The sequence below is a fragment of the Manacus vitellinus genome, unplaced genomic scaffold (genome assembly GCF_001715985.3).
Source record: "Manacus vitellinus isolate BGI_N305 unplaced genomic scaffold, ASM171598v3 scaffold_1_pilon, whole genome shotgun sequence".
NCBI lineage: Eukaryota > Metazoa > Chordata > Aves > Passeriformes > Pipridae > Manacus > Manacus vitellinus.
The window spans coordinates 47474936-47493019 of NW_021939396.1; the positions used below are offsets into that span (position 1 = coordinate 47474936).

Below are 18084 nucleotides of genomic sequence, written 5' to 3' on the forward strand. Positions count from 1 at the left end.
TTCACATACCACGAAGCACTGTTGTTCCCTACACAAAACTGATTGGTTTGTGTCAGCCTGCACGTATATTTGAGGAAAACAATCTGAAATATGTGGTACTTAGTAGAGTCAGTGTAATATGTATATTATATTCTCATCATATTCCAGGAGCTTTGAATAAATTACTGTACTTGGCTGCTTTGCTATAAATTAAAGGCCACAGTGAAAACCAAATGCAGGTTACATGTACAAATTCAAGAAGTTTTCTCACTAACAGCCCACTTCAGTAGAATAGCTGACACAAAATTTGGCTTTATTTTGGCTTAATATAGAGTTATTTTTGACTGATAATGTTCTTAACAATGAGGACTTTTGAAATACAGAAAAGCATTATCCTGCTGCTTAAGCTGTATGTGCAAAAAAAGAATAGAAAAAATGTTGCAAAACTTTGCTGTACATTAGCATCACTGAAGTAAACTCATGTCAACAACACCTTAGATTTTTTACTGCTCTGAACAAAGCTGGCCTATGAGTCTTGAGCCTAGTCTTGGTTCCTCTAGTGTTTTGAAAGAGAAAGGTTACTCTGTAGAAGAAAAGCTGCTCAGCACAGGAGCTTAATTTAGGTGCATTCTGGATTTGCTGCACATGCAACACTGAATTAATATTTGTTTTATTTACTTAGTTATATATTTTAATGCAAGTTTTTCTACTGATCCATTTCTAGGGATGGCATAGAATTATTTCAGAAGTGCCTTAGTGGCACTTGAAAAGTGTGCATGGTTGCAGCTTCAGCATTCTGGATGACAGCTCCAGTGTGACTGCTCTCAGATCTGCCAGCCCTTTCTCAGGGGCGTGAGGAACGTCAAATGTTCTTCTCACTTGTTACCTGTTTCAAAACCTATCTACTTAGAGTTTGAAAGCCCTGTCTACATTTAGTCTTCCTGGCATTAAGTATATTGAGTCAGAGGCAAAAAATTTGTACTTCTTCTGTTCCTGTCAGCAAAATCCCTGATGTTGACCCATTTATGCTAACAGAGGAACTTTCGCTATTTACAGTACATCCTGTCAGTATATGACACATTTATATTGGCATGAACAGTGTGTGATGGGCCTAGGTGCAATTCTCAGTATTTCTTGGATATGAACAGAAGTTTTTAAAGTAACTTTCACTGTGTTTGACAGATCTGGTGGTTTGTTCTGGATGTAGCAGTTTAGACTTTAAAAATATTAAAATACCCGTTCAAAAAAGAATGTTTGTTGACAAAAATTGATGTAGATCTGTTGATGTTGCTTAGGGTGCATAAACTCTCAGAAAGTACTTGCAATTTTGGATCTTATATTTGGGCCTGTGTGTTTTCCTGCTCTTTGTAGGAAGGTATGGTACGATGTGATACAGCTGTGGGAACACCAGACTATATCTCTCCTGAAGTACTGAAGTCCCAGGGAGGCGATGGTTACTACGGGCGAGAATGTGACTGGTGGTCAGTTGGAGTCTTCTTGTATGAGATGCTTGTAGGTGAGTAGTAGGAAAATCAGAATTGACTACACTGCTTAACCAAACTTAAAAACTAAAGTTGTTTTCAACTTTATTACTCTTTTGACATAAACTGTGGTTTACTAATCCTGATATTTACAGAATATGTTCTAGAAAAATTCAATCACAGTTCTTAAACATTTGGCCTTGCCTCTCATTCACTCGGTTGCTTACATTGTTTGATTTGTAGTTCATATATTAAAAAGCAAATCTATAATACTTTTGCTTTGCTTTTTAACTTTTGTGGTTCTGCTTTTTCAGGGGATACACCTTTTTATGCAGATTCTTTGGTTGGAACGTATAGTAAGATTATGAACCATAAGAACTCCCTTACTTTCCCTGATGACAATGACATTTCTAAAGAGGCAAAAAACCTTATTTGTGCCTTTTTAACTGATAGGTAAGACTTAAATTTTATTCAAAACAAAAGTAAACCTTCACTAAGACAATTTCTTCTCATGTTGAAAGAAAATACGTATTTGTTTTATGTGGGTTTTTAAACTGCTCAAGAGAAGTGAAATTCTTACTGTCTCAGCATGAATGGAGTGTAACAACTTGGCAGCTGCCTGACCAGTCCATGATGAAGAGCTTCTTATAGACAAGAGTTAAAACCAGACTGTATTCTGAAATGTAGCTGTCATGCTCATGTAGTTATCTTCTTATGAAAACTTTTGAGTTATGTCTACTTCTTACCATAGTTTGAGGGGTGTTTCATTGTCTTTGTTCTTATATTATGCCTTAAAATGAGTCTTTCCTTCAGAATAATTTACGTAATCTCACATGTTTAACCAAACTGGTCTTTAACAGGGAAGTGAGACTGGGACGAAATGGTGTAGAAGAGATTAAACGGCACCTTTTCTTCAAAAATGATCAATGGGCTTGGGAAACGCTCAGAGACAGTAAGTATAGTGCTCTTCTCACTGGCTTACTTATGTATCATGTTAGCAAAAGGACTGCTGTATTTTGTTTAAAGGACTTTAAAATTTTATTTACTCTGTACCAAGGAAATAGGTTTCTTAGTCACTTGAGTAATATAATGATTATTATCATACTATTTTGCATTTTTTCTAGCTGTAGCACCAGTTGTGCCTGACTTAAGTAGTGACATTGACACTAGTAATTTTGATGATCTGGAAGAAGACAAAGGAGAGGAAGAAACATTTCCCATACCAAAAGCATTTGTGGGCAACCAGCTTCCTTTCGTAGGATTTACGTATTACAGCAACCGTCGGTACGTATGCAGAAAGCAAGCTCGTGGTGTATTCTTTTGTCAACAGTCTCTCTGACTCTTACCAACCAGTATTTAGATATAAGTCTATTTGGATTCTTAATAACAATTCAGAATACTAATAAATTACACTCTTTTGGTACTTTGTTAATGACAACCTCTGCTGCTAGGCATCAGTACCTTAAAATATCACACTGTATTTTTGAATGTCCTATTCTGCTTTGAGAAGATTATATAGTAATGCTGCAGGAGCTAAGCAAGAAAAATCCACTAGGCAGAGTTACCTGCAGAGCACTGAATTGTATATGTAGAGTCATGAATTAGGGGTAGGAATGTCCATTTATTTTACTGCAAATTACTGTTCCTGAGCTGTAGATGAAGTTTCCATACTTTACATCTGTGTTTTAGCATGTGATAAATTAAACCTCGGCTTACTAGAAATAAAATATTTCCTACTTGCCTGCTTTCTGCTTTATAATTTTTTCTTAAGTACCCATCCACTGCAGAGTGAGATTGTGATACTTTACAGTTTTCACTATTACTTGAAAGTTAAAATTGTATTAATTCATGCTTTTGACCATCATTATTATTGTAGACCCTGTGGTTAGCTATATCTACATTCAAAAATCTCAATAACCTTTTCTTACTTTGAAAGCTGCTTTTAATTGCGGTGAGTGTCAGTCAGGCCTAAAATGGGCTACAACTTCCATTAGACCATGTCAGGTAGAGGCTATTAGTTTTAATAGCATTTCTGCATAGGAAAACCTTAAAAGAAATAAATGTGGTTTTCATGCTTACATAGAAGAGGAAACACTTTTCCAAGCCTGTGGTGAAATTCTTTCCATCTCTGCAAAGACTTGGATTTGTTGTTGCTTTCTGCATAGTGAGACATAGAAGGACTTGCAGGCTTTTCATACAGGTTGTGTGAGTTAGTTCAAGAATTTCACCTGCTGCTCTTGTTTTAGTCTGTAATTTTAAAAAGTCTTAATATTTGGCTTGCAGAAAGATTTTGGGATATATTGTCAAGAAGGTGAAGTAGCATACAGAAGCTTGTTAATAACAGAATTTCTTCTCTCCCCATCTTCACTTTTAGGGGACAGTATCAGGAATTTGGAGAATTAAGTGACTGTGGTTTTGCTGTCATGGAAGAGCTCTGCTGCTAAATACTATCATAACTTTGTAGGCTTACTAGAACTATAATGCTGGCCTAGAATTGAATTTTGTCCTATAATATTCTGCTGGTGTGATTGTCTTGCAAAGTCTGAAATGATCATCTTCCAAAGTTCATGTGTTGGAGAGTTCTTCCTCACATAATCTAATACACTTAAGAGATGCTTTACTCTCTCCAGTTTAGTTATCAGGCCAAGAAAATCACTTGAATATAGTGATTTGTCTTTACCTGACTTTTCAGAATCATCATGAATAGAAATTTGTAGCAATTTTAGAAAACACGTAAAATAAGAACACTGGCTTCAGGGCAAACTTTTTGTGTGTGGAACTGTTAGTAACTTTGTTGAAAGATACACAAGCTCTGCAGAGTTTGCTTCATTTTTGCTACTTGCTGCATAAGTGCCTGAGTAAATATTTGTGGGATGGAAGCCAATGAGAGTGTTGTAACCAAGGAAAGCAAAGATTTTTTTTTAATGATTATTAAAAAAGAAAAGTGGTTATATTAGTATTTGGCACAAATCCTTTTTTCTGCAGACCTACTGCAGCTTTCTACTTTACCTTTTATAATAATTCGAGTTCTTCAGTTAAATGTGCTTAAATGATTATGTTACTATTTGGTTATCCACATTTTGGAGCAATAAATCTGGGGGTTATCTTTTAGGATGATTGTATTATTTTAGGGTTTTTTCATAGTCTTGCCTTTAAACAACTCTTCAAATATAACTTTTAATATGTTTTTGCAGATATTTAGCTGCCTCTGCAGAAAATTCCAATGATAACAGAACAGGCCCCACTGTGGACAAAAGTGTGGTATGTCTCACTGATTTTCAGCTTTGTTTTGTCCTAGTAAAGACTATTGCATATATGGACATAAACTGTTTTGAGTTAGAAATGTCATAAATTATCTTAGTGTTTGAAATATGAGAAATCAATGAATAGTTTCAAGATGTTTAGTATGGCCTGCCTAATAAAATTATTGGAAAAACAGAATTTTACTTTATATAACAGGTTGTCCTGAATTGGATAAAATAGCTGAAACTGCCTGCTCTTTTTGTGGAAAAGGATTCCACAAAGTTTTTATCTTTAGAAATATCGAAGTGTTTGTGCAGCATATTTAGAGTGTTTTGTCTGTCTCAGATATGCACACTAGCTTTGTGGCAACCATGAAGTCTGGACATGAGTGGGATGGGAAGCTTGAGCTTTCCAGCAACCCATCAGTTTAACTCCAGAGCTGGGCTTCCTGTGAACCGAAGTGGGAGGTGGCAGATAATGTACCAGGCTTGGGTATTCTCCTCCTTCCCAAGGGCGCCCCACAAACTATTGGGAGTTGGGGCAATGAGGATCTGCATTTATAGAGCAGTTCACCTTGCAAGAAACGTTTAGGAATTCTTTCAGTTAATGCTTCCCAAGCTCCCTGACAAGTCAGGTTTCTAGGAAGGTACACTAAGGTGTTTGAAACAAGGCTTCCTTGGATTCTGTGTAAGTTCTGATGTAAATCAAGCTATTCCCTTAGAGTGGTTTGATATTTTAAAAATTCCATTCTTTCCAGAAAAAAATACTTGTCAAAAAATTGATGATTCACTAAAAGAAATCTTAGGTTTGACTATGATTTACTTTGTTAGTATTATGTTCTGCTATGTTTTCTGTTGAGAGTAAAAAAGAAGCAAATATCGATCTATGTTCCCTTTTCTCTTAAACTTGCAATATAAGGGTTTTAATGATATATGGCACTATCCAGAGAACATTTGAAAGGGCAGGGAAACTGATTGTGTCCTTTATTGAGCAACTATATTAATTAATCATTGTAGTGTCTTGATTCTTTATGTATGTTGATGTGTTCCACACCTTCTTCTTTCCTCGTGAGCATTCGACTGTTGATATAGTAAAATTTCAAAACAGAGCCAGACTTTCAAATATTTGAGGATACTTAAAACTGTGTGCTGGCTTTTGGTTGACTTGGAAGAGAATTACTGAATGGACTTCGCATGATTAGTGGGATACAGGCAACTGTGTGTAGTTAAAGAACCCTCAGTAGTCCTGCCCATATTGTCAGATATATTTGAATGTCTTGTCATTTCCCAGTTTTGGGAGGTGAAGCTCTGTAAGAATCTGAGGGATATAGGGAGGTTTAAATAAATGTTAAGTTTTTACTGCAAGGTATTTTTACCCCACAGTTCTTTCTCAGCTGTTTTTCTTTCATTACATGCTGCAATGAAAACGGTAATGTTGGCACATGGTTAGCAAATTAATTAGTTCTGGAAATATAACACAAGATGTTACCTGGTCTATCTGATTTTGAAGTACTTGAGTGTCTTCTGGGAGAGACTGAGTGCCACAAATTTCCAGGAAATTCATTGTGTTTTGTGAGTGTGTAAAACTTAACAGAATTAGACCGTGAAGTTAAACAGAAATGGAATTCAACATCCTTTTGCTGGATTTCAAACCTTTTTGAAGATCCCATTGTTTACTTTGGTGTAGTACTACCATAACCACCTGTCAACAGTTTAGATATTAAGAAAGAGGAGATTAACAGATTCTTTTACACTGGATCTTAGCTTTTCTTCATTGCTCAGGGTGCAGAACCAGATGCGCTATGCTGTAGTGACTAAGAGAAAAAAAAAGAAAAAAGTATGACAGTTTCAAAGGGATTTTTCTTGACTTCTCTGCTGTATACAGGCTTTTCTGTAGTACTTTCCTCCCCTGCTTCCTACTCAAAGTGGAAGTTGAGAACAAACTAAAACTTAAAGGAATGCTTTTATACTGGGTTAATTGTAACTCAGGATATTCTTAAGGTATTATTTAGTCTGTTGATATCAGATTGTGCAAAACTAGTCCGGAAGCCTGTTGTCTTGTACTGATATAATTAGACTGCTCAGCAAGCTTAGATAGGCCCCTTGGGGTACAGCCCTCTGTGAGAACATCCAGAGACAGAAAGAAGCAAGAGGATGCAATAGCTGTCCAAACGAGTAGGAGCCAGTACAGAAATGCCTCAGTTGCCAGATGTCTTTTTGAACCTGTTCTTCATCTATCCCATTTAGTTCCTCTCTGCACCCTGTCTGGAAGGGCTATAACATGAATAACCAAGAAATGAAAGAGCAGTTGCATGGAAACTTCTTTATCACTCTGTTTTGTCATTTGGCATTTGCTGTGGTCCTTTTTTACTGAAGTGAGAGATGACCTTTAAGTAGTCTTGCTTCTTGCTTTATTTCTGATTGGTTCATACTAAGGAGCTAAGTGTGTTGTGTACTGGTCCTCCTTCCTCAAAGTTTAGATTTAGAGGCCATCTCTGTGATTTTTGACTACAACCATTGCCTGATCCATATAGTGTTATGTTCTGTGTCACACTAGTAATTCTTTTTTCCGGAGCTGCTCTGTAAGTGCTGAGATGTCTAATTTTTGGAGTTTTTTTTTAGTTTTTGGAGTTAAACCAGGAAACAAGAAAGCAAAAGATCAGAACCACTTGAATATGTTGCTTTGAAGAGAGTCTAGATTAGGAATATAATTCTTCTTTATGCAGTTCCAAGAGCGTTGAGGGAAACGTGGAAGAACTAAATAGGCTGAAATCCTGACAAGATCAGTGAAAGGTTTATAGTGAATCAACACGATTGACTTAATGAGCTTCCTCAAAGTTGAAACCTACTTGTTAACTGAGAATTTTGGTGATGTTGGATTGGGATTATTGTGCCCAGAGACTCAGTAGAAGGTAGATATTTTAAGACTACATGAAAAGACAGAATTTTTTAATTTATCCTGCTGGCAAACAGTACACACTATACAGTAATGTTCTGTATTAGCAGCTGAAGTTTATTACTGTTTTTCAAACCTTAGTACAGTTCTAGCTGTAAAAGTGATCTCTGACTAAACAGATGTTAAGAGCATTTTCTCCCCATTGCTGCTAACTGACAGGCCTGGTTCTGCTTCTTGAACTTGTTGGGAGCTTGAAGATGCATTGCAAAATACATGTTCATGCTAGAAGAAGAAATTTTGAGACTAACTAAAATGCTTTCTTATATCTTTGCAGTAGTATCTTTAGTCAGATTCTGAAGATACATAAACCAAGAATTTGATTTGGCTTAGCCCTGTGAATTTTCATGATACCCTAAAATTTTGTGTGCATGCAAATGACAAAACAGTGTTGTTTCTTGTAATTAAATTTCTTAGCATTTGGGGTGGGGGGCATCACATTTTAGTAAGGTGTAAACAATTAGTGTTTTGATAGGAGAGAGTAAACTGTGATACAACGTGAGCGGAACTGAATATTCTGAAATGCTTTTTTAAAGTTTTTAAATTTAATGCATGTACTTTCATGTACAAATATGTATTTAAAGCTGGAAAATATGCAGAAGATGATCTATGAGTTGGAAGAACAGCTACATAATGAAATGCAGTTGAAAGATGAAATGGAGCAAAAGTGCAGGTGAGACTTTGAACTTTAATTGTTTACATAATTTAAATACATCTAACACTTCAGTTCTATGTTACTGCTTTAGGGATTACCAGAATAATGCTAAGAATGGTGTTGTAGTTCTCCAAGGGAGTTCCAGGCACAGGTTTAAGTAATTCTAAAATTTTCTTGAGTACAGTATGAAGAAAGTGTTTTCTTTTCATTGACACCCGTGTAACACACATTCTTTCTGAACACTTGAGTGTTTGAGTTTATCTGATATCTCTGTATTCAGATGTTTTATTGCACTGAGGTACACACTGATCATGCTGATTTTTTTGAAGATAAGATACTGTATATATGGCATGTATTAGATTATTAAAATTACCTAGCTGGTTTCTAAATACAGGGTACTTGTTAGAAAACCTTTTTTTTCCTATGACTGAAAGATAAGAACAGCTATTTGCTTTCCAAAGTTCTTTCTACCATGTTGAAAGAAGTAGCTATGTGAGAATTTGCATTTTTCTTGCAGCTACACTTACAAACAAGCAGTTGGGATTCTTACTTTCTCATAACCAGGCATTTTTACTTAGATTCATGCAAACTAAATTCCCCTTCAGTCAGTTCTCTTTTTGAAGTCTTTTCCTGAAGGACTAAATAATGCCAGGAGGCAACATAGGTATAGGATACAGGAAGAATTTAGACTTGTGAATTAGGACCAAAGTGTGTAGCTGTACAAGCTACTCATGTGTAAACTGGTAACCAAAGTGGTCTGGTGGGAATTTAGGCTGTGTGACACTGTTGCTTGCTTCAACACAACCTCACTGTTCACACGTTCTGCTTGCTTTCCACAAGCAGGACATACCTTGTTTGAAGGATATTCAGTAACTGTCTTCCTGCAGCACTACTGAAGTTGTCAGAACACAACAGTGTGTCTTTTGGTATGTCATACCATTCACTGCAGATTTAGTAGATAGGATATAATGCTGTAACTGCTCCTTTTTGTACCTCCCAGGTAGCATTGTCTGGGTCCTTTTTGTTACCTCTTTGAAGAGGGCTAGCTAGCTACAAAAATGCAGTGCGTGTGTCAATGTTACTGCCAGATAACCTCACTCTATAGTCCAGTGTTCTAATACATTGCTTCAAAAGAGGCGCTTTCAAATAATATTATTCAGATATCTTTATCTGTAATAGGGAGCTCCTTAATGTTGAATTAATGAACTATTTTAGGTATTTGGAAAGTCACAACAAGAGGAAGTTTTAGCAGTTTACCAGGGTATTCTAATTTTAAGGATAACCTGTTGTGTGCATACTCTGTTTTACATTTGCAGATAAAGGAATAAAATGTGGCACCTGAAGTTTTGCATATTTAATCTGCAACAAAGTTGATAAATACTTAATATATTTTACAAATTATTTCCAATGGTTGATTGTCTTCTGCAGTTCTAAATGTTCATTACAAAACAGTATTAGTCAAAATGTAAATGTTCACTGTAACGGTCACAAATTGTTTCATTAGAAAAACTATGTATAATGTATCTTGTTTAATGAGCTTGTTTTATTTTTAGATCTTCAAACATAAAACTTGACAAGATAATGAAAGAACTGGATGAAGAGGTAATTTTTTTTCCTCACTGAAGCCACCTCAGTTGGGTAGAGAGTGGAGTAAAGGATAGTACTTTTGTGATTCTAAGATATATCTTCTGTGACTAAAAACTGTGACTGAGTTTAAGTTGGGGACCAAACCATCATGTTTCAATATGTTGCATCAGGAGATGCATTTTTATTTGTACACATATTAAAAGCTTTTGCTTTCTTTATGTTTCCTCTGCTAAATATTTTACTTAGTCTTATTTATCGCAATTTCTCTGGAGTTTATCAAAATCAATTACTATAAAAATTAATATACAGATGATTTTCTACTGAGTCCTTATGTTGTCTCTTAATAATAATTTTAATGATTACTTTATATTACTTTATATTTCATCATATTAACAACAATTTTTCTAGTAATTTCATAAATTTGTCATGCAGAAGTTAAAAAATACATAGTTTCTGAAAACATTTTCAAGAAAGCCAGAACTCATTCATTGGAAACAATGCATCAGTTTCTTTGATCAGTTAGTTGCAGAGATACTGGTTTAGGGTTCATTCCGTAAAATATAAGTAGAAAATACAGTTGCTTCTAATTTTAGGGAAATCAGAGGAAGAACTTGGAAACAACGGTGTCTCAGATTGAGAAGGAAAAGATGGTATTGCAACATAAGATAAACGAGTATCAAAGAAAATTTGAACAAGAGAATGAAAGAAGACGAAATGTGGAAAATGAAGGTATGCCATACTGTCCAAGCATTAACACTGATGAGGTATATGATATGTTTTGAGATACAATATACTACCATGACATCCTAAGTGCTACCCAACTTTAAAGATATCTTTTCAAATAATGAACACAAATTTTGAGTTTATTTTTGTCTGAACACAATATTTTTGTTCTTATTTTCAAATTCTATTCTCTGCAGTGTGAGAAATGCCAGGAATTTTTTAGAGCATGTTTGTGTAAAAAAACCTCAAGAACAAAACCCTAAGGATGTTTTTTAATCTGCTGTGTTAATGGTGCAATTTCTCTTTAGTGTCCACACTAAAAGATCAGATGGAAGACTTGAAAAAAATCAGCCAGCATTCACAAATTTCAAATGAGAAGATAACACAATTGCAAAAACAAGTATGTTGCTTCTGTTCTTTGTATTCATTATTTCTTAAATTTCAGCATTCAAACGTATTGAGCATTCAAATGTAACAAAACTGGTCCCAATAATTTTTATATTTGAGAATCTTGTCTGGTTTATTTTAACAGCTAGAAGAAGCAAATGATTTGCTGAGGACAGAATCTGATACAGCAGCAAGACTGAGGAAGGGTAACACAGAAATGAGCAAGTCATTAAGTCAGTTAGAATCACTGAATAGAGAACTGCAGGAAAGGTGCAGAGTTCTGGAAAGCACAAAACTTCAGGTGGAGAAAGATTATTACCAACTACAAGCAGCTTTGGAGTCGGAACGAAGGGACAAAAGTCATGGATCTGAAATGATTGGAGAGCTACAGGGTAATTCTTCTGTATTTATACTTTACCAAAAAAGTGGTGATAAACCTACTTTGTTAAATAAAAGAAGGAAAGCCAACCTGCAAACCAACTCTGACTTAAAAATTTCTGAAGATTGGATCTTATTTCCTGATTATGTCTAAGCAGCTCTTGGGAGGGAGGGAGAGTATCAAAACCAAAGAGTGGCAAACAGTGATTGTGAATCTGGGGCTTCCCTGACTAAAAGTCTGAGTCCAGTGGTACAAAAATATGAACAACTGATACAGTGCTAGGGAAGACACACCACTCTATCTTACTGCCTTGTGCAGTTGCCACGTTGATGTATCCTACACTTTCTCTTGTTTCGTATGTGGAGAAAGTGATCCTGTTAAATTGCATTGTTTTATTATGATTCTACCTTACTTTATAAGCAAGATGAAGGGCATAGTAAGGGATGCAGATGTGGAATCCCTTTCTTCAGGATGCTTGGAACTTCCTAGCATTTGTACTATTCTTCATACTGGAAACTATTCAGATACATTAGCTCATGACTGTGCCTCTGCTAATGGATCCTGTCTCTTAACTTCTTGTTTTAAGCCATCTGTCTGGAGTACTGAGTTTCCACGAGGCACAGTCTTTGGATGAGGACTTTTCCTTTCCATACTAAAAGGGATCTTACAAGACAGAGACTTTTTACCAGGGTCTGTAGTTTCAGGACAAGGGGCAATGGTTTTAAATTGAAAGTGAATAGATGTAGGAAGAAACTTTTTCAATAAGGATGGTGAGACCCTGGGACAGGTTGCCCTGTGTCTGGAAGTCTTCCAGGCTGGGTTGGATGGGGCTTTGAGCAATGTGGTCTAGTGAAAGATGATCCTGCATGTGACAGGGAGTTTGAACTAGATGATCTTCAAAAGTGTCTTCCAACCTGTGTGGAGGTGATTCTACTTAGTGTTTAGTGTAAACTTCTGATGCCGCACAGGGGCTTGCAGTAGATGCTGTGTAGTATGGGGAATAGTTCCTTTAGCTGTGTCAGAGCACTTAAAATCATAGAGTGGCTTCAGCTGGAAAAGACTCTTAAGATCATTGAGTCCAACTGTCAACCCAGTGCTGCCAAGTCCACCACTAACCCATGTTCCTAAGTGCCGCATTCACATGGTTTTTGAACACTTCCAGGAATGGTGATTCCACCACTTCCCTGGGCAGCCTGTTCCAATGCCTGACTACCCTTTCTGTGAAGAAATTTTTCCTAATACCCAATCTAAACCTCCCCTGGTGCCATCTTGTAGATGGGCGTCACATTTGCTCACCTCCAGTCAACTGGGACCTCCCCATGATTTGAGTCACAGTTAGGTAAATACATATTGTGTTAGTACCTGTAGATCCATTTGAGACTAACTTTCTGTGTAATGTGCCTTATCTACGTATTAGCAAAATTAGCATGGGAAAAGGTGCTTGTTGCATAGCATAGCAGAACTTGGATTAATGGAAGACATTTTGCGTATTAGATATGGGAAGTGATGGAAGGCAGGTACCAATTTTTGCATGTGATTGGTTTTTGTGAATTGTTACTGATGGCATGCATAGAGTGGCTAAAAAGGTCAATTTTCTCTACAGTCTACAGCCTTTGCATGGCTGAAAATTTTGAAGCTGTAAATATTTTATGGGCCCAGAAATCAATAAAGGTTGAAAAGCCAATTGATCTAAGTCAAGTAACTAATATTGAGTGGTATTTAATTTCTTGTGGCAGTTCGGATTACAACTTTACAAGAAGAAGTAAAAAACATTAAAAACAATCTTGAAAGAGTGGAAGCGGAAAGAAAACAAGTGCAGGATATGCTTAATCATTCAGAAAAGGTATGGTAAAATGAGACTAATGTTCTTTGTCAGCTTTTGACTGTATTTTCACGTAGTATTTATTGAGGTTTCCAATTCATATGTTATTCCTCTAAATTAACCTTATGTTAAAATTATTAACTAAGTAGTGATAATTTACCATCTCATGAGGATGGTCTCACAAGTCCTCGGGTAGTTCTTACTTGTAGCATTGGGCATAAAAATATCGTTTGTCGTTCACTATCACTGATTCAAAGATCCAGCCCTTCTGCTGCTAACAAGGAATTTTTTCTGCCTGCCTAACTATTGTTGCAGAGAGTTGCCTGTGAAAGTCTATGAACTTTTAAAAAGCTGAAATTTATATTTCTGCTTTTCTGGATTTTAATTTGATTGTAACAGTGCCAGGCCTTTTGATCAACTTTGGAGCTGAAGCGTTTCGATTTTTCTGTCCATCCTTCCTTCTGAATGGTAGCAGCATGTTCCCCTAATGTCTCTGATCCCCTCCATAAGATGGAGAAACAAGTAAAGAAGAGTAAAAGGAAATCCTACACCCTTTCTCCAGACAGACTATGTAGTTAGCTCTGTGTTTTGAAGTCAGGTAAAACTTTACTCTGCTGTGCAGTCTATGCAAATAAACCAGAGAGATGTGACTATCTATGGGGGAAGGGGCAAGCAATTCTAATTTGATGTTACATGAAGCAGCTATTCAAAGGCAAGTCCCTGTCTCTTAAAGCTCATCTCCAGTGCTTGTTTCATGAGTTACTGTTAATGGCTGGCAGTTCTAGCAATGAAATAACAGAATGGCATCCAGGTAACAGTAAATCAGATTCCTGTGTGCACTAATGTTTTCAGTGCATTAGTTGTATGTTTCTAATTTAAATGACTACTTACTATTCAAACAGAGAAATTTCCATTATGTTACAAGTTTATAGACTACTGAAAAAAGTTAATGAAGTTTTCTCCAGAGCACTGAGTACAGGCTTTATCCGTTACCATTTTTTATTAAGCATGGAAAATAGCATTGATAATTTCTCGATAACAAAAAGTTAACACTAAGGAAGGGAATAAAGGAAATGTGATTCCCTCAGGTATTATAGAAATCTTACAACCTTTTTCTTATCCTTAGGAAAAGAATAATTTAGAGATAGATTTGAACTACAAGCTCAAATCATTACAAGACAGATTAGAACAGGAGGTCAATGAGCACAAAGTGACTAAAGCTCGGTTAACTGACAAACATCAGTCAATAGAGGAGGCAAGATCAGTTGCAATGTGTGGTAAGTGTTTCTTGCAAGTCTCAGGTAAATACATATTAAAAGTTATTTTTATTATGACACCTCAAAACACATTGTCTTAAAATGTAGTACTCTTACCCAAGTCTTTAATCCCTTGTGTAAAGAAAATGCATATTGAAATCTTAAAACACAAAACCTACACATTTAAAATTATTTTCTCTAGTATGGTACTTATTCCATAAAAATTGCATCGTTTCTTAATGTTTTGTGTGTCTTACTGCATTTGCAATTCAAAGCCTTCCTTGGCTTCTAAAATGCTATTGATTCTTGAAATTCTGGCTAATGCTAAACAGAATTGAAAGAATGCATTATCAAGAGAGATGTCTTAGAGCAATCATTCCTGTGTAACTGCATTAAAAATATCGGTATTAGGCTTGTGTGAAGTGTGAAGTTACTTTTAGAGATACATGTCCCTGAATCTTGATCTCTTAGTTAAATATGTCAGGTTTTCTTTGTGAAGCTCATCAGTACCTAAATGTGACTTTTCAGAGAACTAACACGAATGGTAGCATTTCTTTTCTTTTGCTCTACTGTCCATTCATGAGAATGAAACTTCACCTTTACTTCATAATGATTACTTCATGAGTCTGCATTCTTTTATTTATAGTTCAGTTGTCATGATAACATTCCAGTGCTTTGATTGCAGATTGGAATTATATTTCTTTTTTAGTGTCCCTTGTAATAATGCCAGGAACTTTGTACTCAGTAATCAGTCCATCTAATAGCAAAAGAGCTTAAATAGCTGAACAAAAGTGTCTGAAAAATATTAGGATATTTAAGACTGTGTTTACAAAAGCATGTCTGCAGATGCTATGTATTAATTTTTGCTGTATTTCTTTCCTTAATCTTTTTTAGAAATGGAAAAAAAGGTAAAGGAAGAACGGGCAGCAAGAGAAAAGGCAGAAAATCGAATAGTTCAAGCTGAAAAACAGTGTTCCATGTTGGACTTTGATCTGAAACAATCTCAGCAGAAACTGGAACACCTTCTTGAGCAAAAGGAGAGACTGGAAGATGAAGTAAGCAAAATGTTCATCCCTAACAATTTTCTCTAAAGATAAGAAAATTAGGGTTGCACTCAGAAATAGAAAAGTAAATTCACTTAAACTGAGCTCCTTGTATAATACACCTCTCAGTAGAATTGAAGATTGTTGTTGGCCTTTGGTTAGGTACTTTATGCTTGTTTCTTAGCTCTTTCATGCCTTACATATTTGACCCCTCAATTTAATATAAAGCAGTTTTTTGTGTTTTCTCTTTTTTAAAAGAAAAATCTTACTTGTGAATTTGACTGTGTAATCTGATTGGTTTGGATGGTTTGCAGATCTGAGTCTGTATTTTCTAGAGAAGGTTTTGTTCAAGGAATTGCAATTAGAATATTGGGGGTGAAGACTAGGTTCTAAGAATAATAGTTTCATTCTTGCATTTTCATGACAGGACACTGGGAGTGAAGATTTTAACACCTTTCTTACAGGTCATAACACCTAACTTACAGGTCATGTAAATTAGTTTTTATATAGCTGGTAGGCTGCAGATTTTTCTAGGGTGAGAAGTTTTTAAGATGTGAAATCCACAGATTGGTTTGCAGGACCTTTCAGCAGATGATTTGGGTTTCTTCCATTGTTGCATTTAAGAAAGATAAAACAAATTTGGGACTTTGAAATAAGCTAAGCGTGGGAAAGCTTTATCATCATGCAGTGTCGTAGCTGTACTTTCTATGAGGGCAGCAGCTTTGTGTAAGATTATTGCACTGACGTGTGTGGAGATTTATGAGTATTTTTTTGTACAGTACACTGTAGCATCTAGTCAGTGGTGTTTAATATAAAATAATCCAGTTATAAAACATGTTCAACCACATGCAACTGGTTATTTAGCAAGCACTCCTAAATTGAAATATGTCTTATTTAGGTAAAGAATCTGACATTTAAGCTAGAACAGGAGACAAATAAGCGAATAATGGCACAGAATGAATTAAAGGCACAAGCTTTTGAAGCTGATAACTTAAAGAGTTCCGAGAAGCAGCTGAAACAGGAAATCAATACCTTGTTGGAAGCAAAGAGGTTACTGGAATTTGAATCGGCTCAACTTACTAAGTAAGTAAAAATCTGAAGTAAAATGGAAAAAATTGCTTAGTTATACATGTACTGTTTTGCCTGTTCCTGTTACTGAATAAAGTTATCTGGTGTATAGGCATTTTTTCCTAAACTAAAAGAGTATTTTTAGCTGCATGTTGTGATTTCTGTATGTAGCCTTCAGTGTTGGAATAGTTTTGTTATGAGCTATGATGCAGACCAGTTCTTGACTCATCTTTCTATGTCAACACATATATATGCCATATATATATATATATGCCACTTTTATTTGAGTGACTGTGATACTACTTTTACTAAATCATATGGGATTCTTACATTTAGTATATGAGAGTCAGTAGCTTTTTTCCCCTTTAATTACCTGATTAATTTTCTTAACATTTCTTAAACTGACTGAAGACATTTTTCATTAATTAGGGTTCTATTATATATTCCTTCAGCTGGCTTAACATTTGTCCATTTGGACAACTTCTCATCTTCTGAATTACATACTGAGATGATCGTCAGTTTAGAATAAGAAATGTAATTAAATCAGAATTTTAGGATACAGCAAACTGTTAGTTTTCGTGAAATAATATGTGTGCAAATGTAAGATTGTCCTAGGATGCTGTTCTACTTAGAAATTGTCTTTGTCTTTTGTTGGTAGCTGACTTCTTACATGTTTTCCATTTTTATTTCTTCAAAGGCAGTACAGAGGAAATGAATGTCAAATGCGTGAGCTTCAGGATCAGCTTGAAGCTGAGCAGTATTTTTCGGTAAGATTTGCCAAGAATTGTGTATGCTACATTTTGACATAAAGTCATTTAACAGTGCATAGTTAATAGATACTAAAATTTTTTAAACTTAAATAACAGCCTGGCATAAATCAGCAATGCAGAGAATCCTGCTTGAAATACAAACAATGAAAAAAATGTTAGAGAATGTTAGATAGTGTATCTAAAACGTTGCTTTGTGCTTGTTTGTCAAAACTTTTATATTACATTGAATTACTCTTTTCTGAAGTATTCATCAGAGTAGTTCCTATCTTGAGGTTAGAAAAGAGATACTTTTCTGACATAATGGCAAACTTTACAGAGAGTTCAAAATTTCCATGCTTACTGGAAAATAATGCATGCTATTGATCTGCCTTAAGATATTTAAGAACCATAGATCCAGTAGCATTCTGCATCTTCTAAAAAGATACCTTCTCTGCACCTGAATCTCTGCACCTGAAGAGCCTTATTGGGTACTCCAGGTAGCCAAAATGTGTATTTCATAGATGTAGTTTGATCTGTTTCCTTTCTGTGAAAAGAAACAATAGCATGAGATTCTCTGTAACACCTGAACTTCAGATGCATTTGTGAATATGGACAGTCTCATTTCAGTTTGGGAATTACTTTCAAATTCAGTTCTTCCTTCGAGGGACAATAAAAATTTGTATATTTGCTAAACTGCATATGATTGTCATTTCGTTATGTGTTACAGGGGGTATTTTGTGCATTTTTTCATGACATAAGT

At 35.6% G+C, this 18084-nt stretch overlaps 1 protein-coding gene across 4 annotated transcripts in view; it reads left to right on the top strand.

The window, feature by feature from the left end:
- The window catches only part of ROCK1 (Rho associated coiled-coil containing protein kinase 1), an 87165-nt gene that overhangs the window by 41129 nt on the left and 27952 nt on the right, over positions 1–18084 (top strand). For all 4 annotated transcript variants that reach the window (XR_001921778.1, XR_001921777.1, XM_018081100.1 and 1 more), the window contains exons 7-21: positions 1351–1495; positions 1775–1913; positions 2321–2412; positions 2585–2744; positions 4655–4721; positions 8240–8328; positions 9864–9912; positions 10491–10626; positions 10929–11020; positions 11153–11399; positions 13123–13229; positions 14335–14485; positions 15359–15519; positions 16406–16590; positions 17273–17342. Coding sequence is in view for 2 of the 4 variants with exons in the window: in XM_018081100.1 (XP_017936589.1) it covers positions 1351–1495; positions 1775–1913; positions 2321–2412; positions 2585–2744; positions 4655–4721; positions 8240–8328; positions 9864–9912; positions 10491–10626; positions 10929–11020; positions 11153–11399; positions 13123–13229; positions 14335–14485; positions 15359–15519; positions 16406–16590; positions 17273–17342 (1890 nt within the window). In the remaining 2 variants the exon portion in view is untranslated. The remainder of the gene's footprint in view (positions 1–1350; positions 1496–1774; positions 1914–2320; positions 2413–2584; positions 2745–4654; positions 4722–8239; positions 8329–9863; positions 9913–10490; positions 10627–10928; positions 11021–11152; positions 11400–13122; positions 13230–14334; positions 14486–15358; positions 15520–16405; positions 16591–17272; positions 17343–18084) is intronic.